We start from the raw sequence: 16,093 nt of genomic DNA, 5'->3' as shown, positions 1-16,093 counted from the left end.
ATGAAAGAGCAGCTGAAATAGCTACAATTTATGATTAGCTATGCAATATATCTTTTAGTTGATAGCTTCTAAATGTCTTTTGTTGGCTTAGCATAGCATCTAGCTGTGTGCTATAAGTTGCTTAATAAATACTTTCAGTGCTGGATAAGAAAGTGAACTTACTAAGCTTTGTAAGGATGTTTGGAGATTAAGTCACTGCAGTCACTCATTCATGTAGCAGTTGTTATTTAATAGCTAATATTTGTAGAGTGCTTTTAGTTTATAAAGTGCTTTGGAAAACAAATTTGATAAATCAATTTTATGAGTACATACTATTATCCCTATTTTACAGAAGAGAAAAATAAAGCTTATCACATAGTATAAAAAGTGGCTCTTGAGATTAAACATAAATCTATTGATATAAAAATTTATACTTTTTTTCTAGTATACCAATATTTTGTTAATTACTGCCATTGATTCATGGGTTGAACAGTTTTCATGTGCTAAATACTCTTCTAAATATATTGTGTGAATTATCATTTGCAGCCTCATTAAAGTCCTAAGAGGAGACTCTTTTACAGATTAGGAAATGGAAGTTTATTAGCCTGCTTAAAGCAATGGGCAGGGTTGGTGTTTGAACCCTGATCAGTCTGACTCTAAATCTATGTTACTTCAAACTTGAGGACTATTCAAGGCCTTGGGAACAGTATGTGGTTAATAAGCAGAAACTCTCAAGGCATGTTTAGGGGACAATTGAACAGTTCAATTTGGCTGTACCATAGGTACACGAATGAGAATACTGGGCAATGTAAGTTGGCACCCCATTAGGGAAAAGGTCTCTCCTACTCCCCTTTTTGTAGCCTTGACCCCCCCCACCTTCTGCTTTTTGCTTTTCACACTTTACTGGAATTAATGTCCCTCCCTCCCTCCCTTCCTTCCTTTCTTCCTTCCTTCCTTCCTTCTTTCTTTTTTATTTCTTTCCTTTCTTTCTTTCTTTGATGGGGTCTTGCTCTGTTGCCCAGGCTGGAGTGCAGTAGTGTGATCTCGGCTCACTGCAACCTCTGCCTCACAGGTTCAAGCGATTCTCCTGCCTCAGCCTCCTGAGTAGCTGGGATTACAGGCGCCCACCACCATGCCCAGCTAATTTTTGTATTTTTAGTAGAGACAGGGTTTCACCATGTTGGTCAGGCTGGTCTCGAACTCCTGACCTCATGATCTGCCTGCCTTGGCCTCCCAAAGTGCTGGGATTACAGGTGTGAGCCACCATACCTGGCCAATTAATTTCTAAAGTAGAAATCTGTCTTTTTGTTCCACTACCCATTGACTTTGCCTTTTGGCTAAATTCCAAATTCCTTGGAATACATGGAATGATCTCTATTTTTCTGAGCTTGGGTCACCCCTATAGTAGCCTCACTATTTTTTTTTTTTTTTTTTTTTTTTTTTATAGACAGAGGCTCAGTCTGTTGCCCAAGCTGGAGTATAGTGGTGTAATCTTGGCTCACTGCAACCTCCACCTCCTGGGCCCAAGTGATTCTCCTGCTTCAACTTCCCAAGTAGCTGGGATTACAGGTGTGTGCCGCCATGCCCGGAAAATTTTTGTATTTTTAGTAGAGATGGGGTTTCTTCATGTTGACCAGGCTGGTCTTGAACTCCTGACCTCAGGTGATCTGCCTGCCTCAGCCTCGCTTCTTTATTTTAAACTGTCTCATCCAACCTTACAAAATACTTTCAATTCAGTGACCACAGCAGTCCTTTCAATGCTGCTTGAGCCTGGAGGCATGAGCCTGTAACTGTTTTCCCTCCTCTAAGAGCAGCGTCCGTTTCTTCCTCCTCCTAGAGTCCCTGTTGCCTAGCAGAGTGTGGCTAATAGAGGTGCTCAAGAAACGTTTGTTGGGTGAATTGTGTAAATGGTTATAATCACATCTGATTTAATAAATAAGTTAAAATGCCACTGGGTGAGCTTATAACAATTGGTTCAATTCTGTATTTTTGGTAATAGGATTTTTTTTTTTCTTTTTGAATTTCTTTTGACTAAGGAAAGCTAGTCTTAACTGGATGGATGTTTTAAAGAACCCTATCTATCATGTTTTTTTCTACACTATTAAATTAATTATTCATAATTGTTTCCATTTTAGATTTTTACATTCTGAGAAATGCTTTCCTAAGTTATTTCTATTTCTATTTATTTTTTCTTTTTCTTTCTTTCTTTTTTTTTTTTGAGATGGAGTTTCACTCTTGTCACCCAGGCTGAAATGCAGTGGCATGATCTTGGCTCACTGCAACCTCTGCCTCCCAGATTCAAATGATTCTGCTGCCTCAGCCTCCTAAGTAGCTAGGATTACAAGCATGTGCCACCACGCTCAGCTAATTTTTGTATTTTTAGTAGAGACAGGATTTCACCATGTTGGCCAGGCTGGTCTCGAACTCCTGACCTCAGGTGATTCGCCTCCCTAAGTGATGGGATTACAGGCATGAGCTACTGTTCCTGGTCAGTTATTTCTATTTCTATTATCCCGTTTGTTTCAGTTTCATGCTTTGAGTGGCAAAAATATGTGCAACTACCAGCTGGTCTGTGACAATGATGAAAACCTGCAGAATAAAGAATCTGTGGTCCAGTGTCTGCATATCTTGTCGTCCTTAAGGCTCATCATGCAGGTGGCTCTGCCACAGGAGCATCTTTGCTGGATTATCTTCAATGGTATATGCTGATGTATTTTATTTTCCATTGTGTCTTTCAGAAAATTACTTCAATGCTAAGTTTGACAGTAGCTTGAGTACCTTGTGATTTAAAACATATGCATTTCATAATAGGATGATTGTATTTTTTTTCAACATTTGTATGACATGTTTGTCCTTGTAAATTGGGGTGGATAAAGCATGTCTTTGGGTTTTCACTGGGGAAAGGGTCAGAGACTGTGGGAATAATCACTGTTGGGTGTTCAAAAAGCAGAGTTAACGAGTAAATATAGATGGGGAAAGGTCAAAGAACCAGTGCAGGTTAGATTGCTTCTAAGCATCACCCATTTACTGGCCCTGTCCTCAAACAACTTGGTTTTGGGTTTCTACAAAGTGACCTTCTCCTCCTACTTGATTTTGAGTGAGAAGCGCTGAGGAACACACACACACACACACCACACACACACACGTACACGTACATTATGTGTATGTCCAAAGAAATGAATCTCAGCTAAAAAATGTAATACTTGCTTTTCTCTATTTTAAATTTGCAACTTACTGTATTGTCCTCTGGATAATATATTTTTAAAAGGAAAATAATAATGACAGTGTGTTCGATGTGCATAAGCCAGGATCAAATAACTTCAAGGAAACATATTGGATTTTCCCTCATCCATGGCAACTGAAAGTATATTTTCTAGCCTTTTCCTTTCTCACCCACCCCCAAGTCATGTTTTGACATTTTGATTGAAATCAGACTTTACATTTGCTGCCAGAGATGAGGCCAACTTTGATGAGCTTTTTTCAGTCCAGTGATTATTAAGCTTTTGTGTCTGATCATCCTCCAGAGATTCGATGTTACCTGTACCACCACTGCCATCTCTTACACATCTTGGCAGGGACAGAGAAGGAGCAGCAATTCTGTGTTAGGCCCAGTGGTTGAGCCCTATGGTCAGCCCTTGTTTGAGTGGTGGAAATGAGTATGATTCCCTGTCTTTACCCCTTTTAAGATCACAACCCAAACAAGTCTTTTTTTATTTTTTATTTTTTTGTCTGAGACAGGGTCTCGCTTTCTCACCCAGAGTGGAGTGCAGTGTGGCACAGTCACTGCAGCCTTGAGCCTTGAACTTCTGGTCTCAAGCCATTCTGCATCAGCCTTCCAAAGCACTGGAATTACATTTCTCTCAACAGTCTTTTTTTTTTTTTTTTTTTTGAGATGGAGTCTCATTGTGTTGCTAAGACTGGAGTGCAGTGGCATGATCTCGGCTCACTGCAACCTCCACCTCCCAGGTTCAAGTGATTCTCCTGCCTCAGCCTCCCGAGTAGCTGGGATGACAGGCATGCACCACCACACCTGGCTAATTTTTGTATTTTTAGTAGAGACGGATTTTTACCGTGGTAGTCAGGCTGGTCTTGAACTCCTGGCCTTAGGCAGTCTGCCCACCTCCGCCTCCCGAAGTGCTGGAATTACAGGCGTGAGCCACCATGCCCAGCCTCTCTCAATAGTCTTAAAAAAAAAAAAGATTATTTCTGTATCCTTGATACCCTTTTCTTGGTATGTGCTTTTTTCTTTTTCTCTTTTTTAATACACATGGCATTGTGCTCTAGATTTTATTCTGTTTCCTATTTTTTTCCTGCTGAATATTGTGGTTTTAGAATCTAGCTAAGTTCCTGTATGTAAATCTAATTCATTAATTCAGCCTGCTGAATTATATTCCAGATATCCATACAGGCCTGGCGATGAGCACCTGGTTTGCCTGACCTCTCTAACTGCACAAATAATTCTGCAATGAATATCCTTACACATGTCCTTTTATAGACCTGTGCGAGAGTTTTCTGGGATCTGTGCCCAGGAGTGGAATTACTGGGTTCTGGGAGATACACATACTTAGTTTCAGTAACTACTCTCCCTGTTTTAATTTATTCATCTAAAACTTACTGAATACCTACCATATGCTAGGCATTGTTCTAGGTGCTAGGGACACAGGAGTGGACAATAGACAAAATCCGTTCTCATGCTGACTTCCATTGCAGGGAGATGCTAAACAAATCAAAACTGAATTGTGTCAGATGGTGACGAGTGCTATGGAGAAAAGTCAAAGCCAGAAGGGGATAGAGAGAGCAGGGGCTGGGCTGCTGAGATGACTGTGGAACAAAGACCTGAAGGAGTTTGGATAGTGAAGTTTCTGAGTGTTTGGTGGAAGGGCATTCCAGCTGGGGGATCAACAAGTGCAAAGACCCTGAAGTTTTGACAATTTGGAATTTAAGTAATCAAAACTATATTTGACTGAAAAGGTCAAATGTGCCTTGATAACTTATCAAAATACATTTGACCTTTTCAGTTAGACATTTACTGTATTTACTTTTAATTGACTGTTATACACACACACACCCTTGGTTTCTTCAAATATTTAACCAATCTTGGTTTTTAAATAAAAATTTAGGCTGGGCACGGTGGCTCACACCTGTAATCCTAACACTTTGAGAGGCCAAGGCAGGTGGATCACCTGAGGTCAGGAGTTCAAGACCAGCCTGGATAACATGGTGAAACTGGGTCTCTACTAAAGATGCAAAAATTAGCTGGATGTAGTGGTGCATGCCTATAATCCCAGTTACTCGGGAGGCTGAGGCAGGAGATTTGCTTGAACCTGGGAGGCGGAGGTTGCAGTGAGCCAAGATCATGCCACTGCACTCCAGCTTGGGTGACAGAGCAAGACTCCATCTCAAAAAGGAACAAAGCCAAACAAACTTCCAGAAATACCCTGAGATCATAAAGATTCAGTCTGTGTTCCATCTGATACCATTTACTCTCTGAGTCTGGCTTTTGCAGCAGGAATTTGTGAGCCATGCCAAGATCTTGAACTGTCAAAGGACTCAGTTACAATTAGAACCTTTTAGGGCTGGAAAGGTTAAAGGCACCTTTTTGAAATACAGAAGGCCCTTGTCATTCTTGAGGGCAGTCTCCTGAGGCCTTCCTGAGTTCCCCAGTTCCCCATTACTGGTATGTTTATATAGGCTCCTGGCTTACATCCTCATCACATGTTTTGTGGACAGGCACGTGTTTCCTGTGCATATTTTTACTTGGTGACTGTTTTTTTTTTTTCCTACAAAGAAACACTTATACAATTTTATTTTTAAAGATGAAGAGTAGAGGCCAGGAATGGTGGCTCATGCCTCTCATCCCAGCACTTTGGGAAGCCAGATCACTGGAGGTCAGGAGTTTGAGGCCAGCCTGGCCAACATGGCCAGACCCCGTCTCTACTAAAAATACAAAAATTAGCTGAGCGTGGTGGCAAGTGCCTGTAATCCCAGCTACTTGAGAGCCTGAGGCACGGGAATCGCTTGAACCCAAGAGATGGAGGTTGCGGTAAGCCAAGATTGCATCACTGTACTCCAGCCTGGGTGACGGAGCGAGACTCTATCTCAAAAAAAAAAAAAAAAAAGAAAAAAAAGACAGAAATGAAAAAGGTGAAGAGTAGAGGTCAACAAAGCCTCGTTGAGATAAGTCTGCTGAGCTCGAGTTGTTATTAGTCGAGTGGTTTCTTCCCCAGTGGATCTTCAGTGGAATGAATAACTGCAGTTGCTGGGGGTAGTCACACGAATAATGCCGAGTCCCTGAGTATTAAGGACCAATTGCATTCTCTATGAAATTTAGGGTACTATACATTTAAGTTTAAAGTTTGTTCAATTTGGGGGGGTCACTGATTTGTGTAATTGATGTTTATGATGCTTACAGTTGTGTTTTAATCAAGTGATAGATGTTTTGATGCAGTTGCCATTTTCTCACAAACTTTTTATTTATTCATTTTTTTGAGATGGAGATTCGCTCTGTCACACAGGCTGGAGTGCGGTGGCGCAATCTTGGCTCACTGCAACCTCTGTCACCTGGGCTTAGGTGATTCTCCTGCCTCAGTCTCCTGAGTAGCTGGGATTACAGGTGCATACCATCATGCCTAGCTAATTTTGTATTTTTAGTAGAGATGGGTTTTCTCCACATTGGCCAGGCTGGTCTCGAATTCCTGACCTCAGGTGTTTTGCCCGCCTTGGCCTCCCAAAGTGCTGGGATTACAGGTGTGAGCCATCATGCCCGGCCATCAGAAACTTTTAAAGTTTAAACCTGAGCATAGAATTCATAACTGTTGAACTTTTATGGTTACAAATATTAGATACTTTATAGAAAATATTTAGACTCCTGTTATAATTACATGCCTTTTAAAAGCATGTTACCATCTTTTGGTTATGTTTATAGCTTGATAAACTGCTTGTATACAGAGAGAAGTATGGTGATGTTCCCCACTCCTCTCTTCAACCCTCCCTCCAGCCTTCTATCCTCTTTTAATTAATGGTCTGACAAAAAAGCATACTTGAATAACCTTACTTAGGTGTTGGAAATGCTGTTTTTCATTAGAATGCTTATAGGACACACCATAATAATGGGAAAAATGTTATATGAGTCCAAGAGTGAATATAATGTGACCTGTTATGCATTGCAATTTTTAGATTATTATGAGTTTCCTTGTTGAGTATTTTGCCATGCTGATTAAATATGTATTGTGATCTTATTTGGAGATAAATCTTTAGTTTTTCAACCATAAGGAAACCATGGGAACCAATAATATGTATATTTTTGAGATGGAGTCTTGCTCTGTCGCCCAGGCTAGAGTGCAGTGGCACGATCTCAGCTCACTCTAATCTCCGCCTCTCAGGTTCAAGCAATTTTTCTGCCTCAGCCTCCCGAGTAGCTGAGACTACAGGTGCGTGCCACCACCTCCGGCTAATTTTTGTATTATTAGTAGAAACGGGGTTTTACCATATTGGCCCAGCTGGCCTTGAACTCCTGACCTCGTGATCCGCCTGCCTCAGGCTCCCAAAGTGCTGGGATTACAGGCATAGCCACTGTACCCAGCTGGGAACCAGTAATATTTTATATGAATTAATGAAAGCACAAGGTACATAAATTATGCCACTAGAATTATTCTTTTGTTCATTATACTTCAAAACTTAAATTGCCTGGAAAATGAGACTAAAAGATTCTTGTGTCAACATATTTAAAATATGGCCATATTAATTATTTTAATGATTTTGTTTACAAGTTACACGAAAAATTATGATGAGTATGACTCTGTATACCATTATCAGACTTGCTCACGAGATCACTTGTTTTGGGAACTACAGACTTAAACCACAGAAATTGGAATATAAAATTTCTACCATTTGACTGTACAACATGTTAACAATCGTTTTCTCCATCCAGGTACCATTTATATTTACACCATTTGCAGAAAACTGATGGCCATAGGTCAGTCTTCCAAGGTATGAAATGTACTGACCAAATATTTTCCCCTCTATTTCCTGTTTTATTTTTCTTAAGGCTTTCATTGCGCAGTATATTGAATGTTAAACAAGGAATATTTAGATAATTATATAATATAAAATTTAGTAAATATATATTATATAGCATTGTTATTCTTAGTTTTGCTTTAATAGGGATCATATGTTGAAATATAGATGATAAAATGTTAATGAAAAGAAAGGAAATTCCTGAAGATGTTAGTATTCTCTGTGTCTCAGATAGTCGTACTTGTCACACTTGATAGTGAACATCCATCTGGTTAGTATAGCTTTAGGTAGGGTGACCACCCATCCTGGCTTGCCCAGCAAAGTCCTGGTTTATGCCTGTTTTCCTGTTAGTAATTATCAGTAGTGTCCACTTTTACTAGCAAAAGTGGCCTGGGCCGGGTGCAGTAGCTTACACCTGTAATCCTAGCACTTTGGGAGACCTAGACAGGCAGATCACTTGAGGCCAGGAGTTAGAGACCAGCTTGACCAACATTGCAAAACCCCGTCTTTACAAAAAATGCAAAAATTAGCTGGACCTGGTGGCACATACCTGTAGTCCCAGCTTCTTGGGAGGCTGAGGTGGGAAGATTGCTTGAGCCTGGGAGGCAGAGGTTGCAGAGAGCCGAGATCATGCCACTTTGCACTCTAGCCTAAGTGACAGAACAAGACTCTGTCTCAAATAAAATAAAATAGAAAATTTTAAAAAGATGTCCTGGTTTGGATGATAACCTATGGTTACCCCCTTTATGTCATGATTTGAAGCTTGGATTTTATTCTGCTTGAAGTGCTTTCACTTCTGGCCTGCATGCTAATCAGGTGAATGCACACTTAAACTCTAACCCAGCTGCATGACGAAGGCAAGGAGACTTTATTTTATAATAAGATTCTTACCAGTACTCACTGCTCAGTGTTAGCTTGAGGAAGTTGCTGACACTTCTATTGACTTCCATACAATGTTGGTAGCGTTTTTGTCCGTGGGAGACATATTTATTCCCTGTATTAATTTTCCAGTTATTGGAATGTAGGCCAAGAAGGGCGAACATACTCCCATTGAGACCCAGCTTGAGTTGTTGCTGGCATCTGAAACATGACTACTTTTATTCTTTATTCCATGCAGAACCTTACCCTGAATATTCTAACACTCAGGAGAGATACGTTTTTTCTTATTTCCTCAAAGCATAGCCAAGTATCTTAAAAGTTGACAACATTTGAAAAATAAAAATGGAAGTAAAGAAATTTGCATGCTCAATGGATAACATTAATTATGTGTTCTCTCTCTGTTTTGCTTCTCAAATTAAAAAACTCTATGACAGACAGTGACTTGAAGCTCTGTGCCAGCTTTCTGAGTGTGAATTAAATTGAGGGGGGACTGTCCCAGGTCTAATGTAAACTTGGCCTACAGACTATTGCAATGATGCTACATTCAGTTCCACATGATTTCCTAAAGAGAATTTGCATACTCTGGTTGCTCTTGGTGTAACAACAACAAACACGGCTTCACAGGACCATCATAGTTTGGTCTGCTGCGGTGCTTGCTGCCAAAGCTTTGAAGGGCAGAGATGTCTGTGCCAACATTTGACTGTTAGTGTTTGTGCTTGTTAATGCTGAGAGAATTTTAAAGTGACAGTCATCTTAAAATAATTTCTTATTCATAACCTTTGTAAGACATTTCCTCTCTGCCTTATATACCATGAGTTTGTCTCTGGTAAAATAAGGATAGTTGAGTATTTTGTCATGCTGATTAATATATGTATTCTAATCTTCAGTTTTTCAACCATAAGGAAACCATGGGAACCAATAATATTTTATATGAATTAATAAAAGCACAGGGTACATAAATTATGCCGCTAAAATTATTCTTTTATTAATTATATTTCAAAACTTAAATTGCCTGTAAAATGAGACTAAAATGAGTATAGTTCTTTTTTTTCTTTTTTTTTGAGACTGAGTCTTGCTCTGTCGCCCAGGCTAGGTGCAGTGGCGCCATCTTAGCTCACTGCAACATCTGCCTCCTGGGTTCAAGTGATTCTCCTGCCTCAGCCCCGTGAGTAGCTGGGATTACAGGCACCCACCACCATGCCCGGCTAATTTTTTGTATTTTTAGTAGAGATGGAGTTTCATCATATTGGCTAGGCTGGTCTCGAACCCCTGGCCTCCAGTGATCTGCCCGCCTCGAGCCTCCCAAAGTGCTGGGATTACAGGTGTGAGCCTCCGCGCCCGGCCATTACCTCTATCTTATGGAATAGATAAGCGAGCTGAGGCTGGGAAAAGTGACTTTGCTGAGGGTCACACATCTAGTCAGAGATGTACTGAGACCAGGGGCAATGTCACCCTGTACCGTTAGAATAATGCACGTCTGTTGACTAAATGGAATCCCATCATGACGACCCATTTTATTTTGGTTTACTTACTCAAATGGAGAAGCTGCAGAGAAGGAGCTGATATTTTCTGATATAACCCTGTCTTCCTAAAGACATCCTGAAAGCAAGAACTAACCAGGGGCTCTTCCTTAGTGCTGCAGCAGGTCACCAGCATAAGCTTAGGGAATAGAAGGTGGTCAGACTTCTGAAACCTCTTTCCCTGAGGACATACGACCATTTTGCTTTTGTTTATGGAGTAGTTTCTTTGATGGCATTTAAAACTGTAGTATAGTACTCAGCAAACATTAAAGAATACATCTACAATCAGTTCATTCTAAGAAACGATTGATTTCTGTTTCATTTTACTGTGAAACTGAAGTAGTTTGACAGTGTATGTGGCTTGAACAGTTACTGTCAAATTATTTCACATACCATTACATAAACTTTAAGTCCTAACTTTGAAATTGCTTGTCATTTTCTTTAAATGGTGTAAGCTGATATAAATGAGGCTGCAGCGCCATCCTGTGGCTGAGCTGATTAATCGTGTGTATGTTTCCTACTGAACACCTACAACATGCTCTTACTGGGACCATGTTTTGGATATGGATATCATTTGACTTTTCAAAGTTTTTTTTTTTCCATGAAAAGAATAGTCCTGATGTATCCTTTTAATTTTTTTTTAATTAATAGAAACGATTATTTGTAGCTTTTAAGGGTAAGAAAAAAATGCTACAAATTGAGTCATATTTTGAAAATGGCTTTTCCTGTTTAAACTTGAAAGATAGTTTTTCATAACCCTATGTAGTTTATGGTGAGCTTCTCCCCTTTGTCAAGGCTCCTCTGTGTAGTGGAAAGAACACTGCACTTGGGAGTTCAAAGATCTGAGTTTCAGCCCCAGCTCTTTTGCTTAGAATGAGTTTAGCCTCATGGAGTCAAGCTAGATTACTTTTAAGATCCCTTCTGGCACAAAAAACTTTGATTTTCCATAAACAAATCAAATGCAATGTGAACAATTGTTAACTGAAGCTATTTTTATTTTGAAATGTGACATTTCTAATACCAGGAGTCCTGAAGGATTTTAGAAAGATGTGAATTTAAAGGGGAGATTTAGGCATGGCTTAATCATATACCACCCAACCCAAACCACAACATTCCAAATGCAAAAATCTGAAATAGAGATTGTTAGGGAGCAGCAAATGTGAGAAAAATTCAAGGGTTTTTGGTGATCTGATTAATTTCATATCAGTTCACAAAGTTCACAACAACAACAATGACAGCAACAACAAAAACAGCAATGAATCAACCTCAGTCTAATTTAGAAGAGGTACAGTGTCCACAGCCAGGGACTGAGAGCGTTCACTGTACTGTGGTCTAGCCATACACCCTGAAAGGATGCTGGCAACCTGAGGCAAAGCCACAGAAGGCCAATCATGGTGGAGAAGGGCAGTGCAGTTCCGTGAGGGATGGAAGTACTTGGGGATATTTACCCTGGATGAGAGAGCCGAGGGAGAGGGCAGGCTGCATAAATGTTTTTAGATTTCTGGATGGCTATAATTTAGAAGTGAGTTTTGGACTGCTTTGTGTTGTTCTGGAAGGCATGATGAGGACCAATGCACTGGAGGTATATCAAGGTGGATTTTATTTTAGATTGTGGAAGTATTTTCCTAGCATGTCATGTACATTATCTCTTTCTCCATAACAACACTATTGTGATGTGAAAAAATACCCATTTTACAGATGAGAAAATTGAGCCCTAAAGAGGTAAAATGATCCAGTCACTAGGTGGTAAAACTGGGACTGAAATCCCGGTTTGTTTAATTCTAATCTTGGACCATTTCTACTAAGCATCGCAGGCCCCAGGCTGTAAGCCTTTTTCATTTTCCTTACCTCCTATACCAGCTAATCTTCAGAATAATATACTGGTTCCACGCTAACAAATAACAATTGTATCATTGGAGTTAATTCCTGGACTACTGTTGACATGATAAATACTAATAAAAATGAGCAGAGAAGCTTGTAAGAAGACAAGATAGGCTGGGTGCAGTGGCTCATGCCTGTAATTCCAGCACTTTGGGAGGCCTAGACAGATGGATCACTTGAGGTGAGGAGTTCAAGACCAGAGTGCTCAACATGATAAAACCTCCTCTCTACTAAAACAGAAAATTAGCCAGGTGTGGTGGTGCACACCTGTAGTTCCAGTTACTTAGGAGGCTGAGGCATGAGAATCAATTGAACCCAGGAGGCGGAGGTTGCAGTAAGCTGCAATTGTGCCATTACACTCCAGCCTGGGTGACAGAGCAAGACTCTCTAAAAACAAACAAACAAAAAGACATTTTAGAATGTCCTCCAAAATGGCTTGACATTTTGAGTTCTTTAAATTATCTTTTACTTTTTAAATGCTTGTTTCTTCTTGACATGTTCTTTATGGTATTTTTGGTTTAAGTAATCAGCAACTTGTGCTCACAACTTAGAATTTGATTATATTTAATACAATTATCATTATTAGCTTAAAATGAAAACGAATCCAATGGTGCCCTTTATTTTGCAGGCCTTAGAGTATCTCCTGTGGGCCAGCATGTGTATGGAGTCCTTGGTCCCGCTCCTGTCACTCAGGTACTTGACATGGCGCACTACTCTCTACACGGCTGTTTGCCAGTGCTGCTATGACTGCCAAGCCGGAATTCATGGAGAGGTATGCTGCTTTTTAACCCTGAGGAGTCAAATTTTTTTTTTTTGAGATGGAATCTCGCTCTGTTGCCCAGGCTGGAGTGCAGTGACGTGATCTTGGCTCACTGCAATGTCTGCCTCCCATGTTCAAGTGATTCTTCTGCCTCAGCCTCCTGAGTAGCTGAAATTACAGGCATGCGCCACCCATGCCCAGCTAATTTTTGTATTTTTAGTAGAGACAGGGTTTTTCCACGTTGGCCAGGCTGATCTTGAACTCCTGAACTCAGGTGATCTGCCTTCCTTGGCTTCTCATAATTACAGGTGTGAGCCACCATGCCCAGGCCCAATATTTTAAAATAGAGCGTATCCAGCATTTTCTTCCTTAGATGTCTGCAAGGGGAAAAACAAAACCCAACCAAAGAATTGAGAGGAAGCAAAGACAAAAGTTCAAGGCTTTATTTGCACAAATTTGTTTGGCTTTTCCATTCTGTTTCGCTCGCCCTCCTTTCTGGTCTCTCCTTTATTCTCTATTCACTTTCACCTTCTTTGCTCCATTTCTGAGTAAGATTTTTGGAATTTTTTAAATTAAGATTTTTATTTTTAAATGACAAATAATAATTGTATATACTTAGGAGGTACAATGTGATGTTTTGTTGAATGTATACACTGTGGAATGATTATATTAAGCTAAGTAACATATTCATCTTCTCACATGTCTTTTTCTTGTAGTGAGAACACTTAAAATCTATTCATTAGCAATTTTGAAATATGCAATACGTTGTTGTTAACTATTATCACCATGCTGTGCAGTAGATCTCAAAAATTTCTGTCTGCTGTCTTTCCATCCTCATTTTGCTCTTGGACACAAGCCGCCTTCCCTCCTCGTTTAGTTTTGTGTTCCTTATCACTTAGCACGCTCTTGTCTTGCTTTTCTCTGCTAACCACCATTTAATACACTTTCTTTTTCTTTTGTTTTCTTTCTTTCTTTTTTAAGACAGAGTCTTGCTCTGTTGCTCAGGCTGGAGTATAGTGGTCTGATCACAGCTCACTGCAGTCTTAGTCTCTGGAGTAGCTGGGACTGCAGATGCACACCACTATGCCCAGCTAATTGAATACACCTTCTAACGACCATTTAATACACTCTATTTTTTTGTTTTTCCTTCTTTCATATCTTTTTGATCGAGTACTTGAAATATAACTTAACTTCAGGCTGGGCATGGTGGCTCATGCCTGTAATCCCAGCACTTTGGGAGGCTAAGGCAGGTGGATCACCTGAGGTCAGGAGTTCAAGACCAGCTTGGCCAACATGGCAAAACCTTGTCTCTACTAAAAATACAAAAATTAGTCAGGCATGGTAGTGTGTGCCTGTAGTCCCAGCTACTCAAGAGGCTGAGGCAGGAACCTGGGAGGCTGAAGTTGCAGTGAGCTGAGATCACACCATTGCACTCCAGCCTGGGCAACAAGAGTGAAACTCCATCTCAAAAAAAAATTATATATATATATAAAATTTATATATATATATGTGTGTATGTATATATATATACTCCAGGGCTTCTATTGGCCTGTAGAGTGCCCCAGTGTAAATCTGAAAAAGGCACCTTCTCTACATTACGTGATACCTGGCTTGGTCAGTGGATGGGGCCTTGATGAGAAAGAGAAATAAGCACCCCTTCCTTTGGGCCAACACGTTCCTGCATGAGGGTACATGGTTTGGTATGTGGGGCATAAGCTGGACTTCTGCTCTAGTCAGCCTCTTTGGCTGGAAGTCCTGTGTAGGACTGCCTTCATGGCTGTGCACATGCCTGTTCATATCTTGTTAACAACCATAAATAAATCATCTGGCCAATTCACAGTTCCATTTAGTTTTTCCTGCCTGAACTAATTCTGAAGGGTTAGATGCTGGTGGCACATAGGCAGAGGAACAGCCTAATTCAACCTTCACGGGTTACTTGTGTAGCTCAAGATAGATTCCAGAAAGACAACTCATCATATATATATATATATATATAGAGAGAGAGAGAGAAGAGAGAGAGAGAGAGAGAGAGAGAGAGAGTCAGAGTCAGAGAGAGTTAACGTCAGTGTACTAGTGGTGGGGTATTTTGTTCTGTAGCTATTAAGATTATTAGGGAATGAAAGTTTTATAGTGTTTTGGCCATTTGATCCCATTTGGGATTTTTCTTTATTGGAAAATGTAACCCTTCATATATGTTAATATTGTGGTTGGTCTAGAAGCATCTTCATTAAAAATTACAAATGGTGAATGAAATATTTCAAAGAGATGGTGAAATAAGGGACATGAACTCTTGTTATTGAGTTCTTAATAACTCCCTTGAACTCATTTGTTATCTCTAGAGGATTATAATAATGGTGATATGATTAAATAAGAAAGCCTCCCTTCTTCCTTCCTTCAGATATTTATTAAACACAGTGTGCTGCGTGCTGGAGACACAAAAATGAGTAAGATCCTTTCAGGAAGTCACAGTTTGGTGGTCAATGTGAACAGTAAGGTAGATAATACAGCATGTCATGATAGGAAGGTTAGGATTTGAGAAGAGCAACTGAGGACGCGCGCGCACGCGTTTGTGCGCACATGAGGACATGCAGTGCCAAATGCTAAGAAGTGATAGTCTGTATGGAGCTACTGTTTAAGTCATATTTCAGCTTTCCTTTTTAAAATTTCTTAATTCATAAAGTTACCTTATCTCACCGTTTATTGGAGAGTTTAATGGTTCTTAAAGAAAATGAGACTAGATAAAAGGAGTCAGCATTAACTTAGAGCTTAATTCACAGATTAAATCAAATGCCTAGGAGAACAAAACATACTGTCTTTATACATTTTAATCACTATATTCTGATTTATGAATTAAATTTATTTTAATCGCATGTAGGCATTTGCTCGGCGTGCTTTGGCTAAAATTGATGAGTTAAGACAACTGGAATTAATGAGTTCCTCAAAATCCCAGGAAGAATCGCGAAGATATTTTAGAGAGGCCACAATAAAGGTATAAAAATTTCATGAAATAAAAGAAATGTACCACACTCTACAGCTGATTAAATACTTAATATTAGTA

The 16,093-nt window shown here is 39.8% G+C and overlaps 1 protein-coding gene across 1 annotated transcript in view; it reads left to right on the top strand.

Annotated features, from left to right (window-relative positions):
- Window positions 1–16,093, top strand: part of CFAP54 (cilia and flagella associated protein 54) — a 373,684-nt gene that overhangs the window by 14,491 nt on the left and 343,100 nt on the right. Inside the window, exons 4-7 of the mRNA XM_033220975.1 lie at window positions 2,506–2,677; window positions 7,910–7,968; window positions 12,904–13,047; window positions 15,911–16,024. Of these exons, the coding sequence (XP_033076866.1) occupies window positions 2,506–2,677; window positions 7,910–7,968; window positions 12,904–13,047; window positions 15,911–16,024 (489 nt within the window). The remainder of the gene's footprint in view (window positions 1–2,505; window positions 2,678–7,909; window positions 7,969–12,903; window positions 13,048–15,910; window positions 16,025–16,093) is intronic.

This window comes from Trachypithecus francoisi, unplaced genomic scaffold (genome assembly GCF_009764315.1).
Source record: "Trachypithecus francoisi isolate TF-2019V2 unplaced genomic scaffold, Tfra_2.0 Lachesis_group11, whole genome shotgun sequence".
In the NCBI taxonomy this organism is placed as follows: domain Eukaryota; kingdom Metazoa; phylum Chordata; class Mammalia; order Primates; family Cercopithecidae; genus Trachypithecus; species Trachypithecus francoisi.
This window is presented reverse-complemented; position numbering and strand designations above follow the sequence as displayed.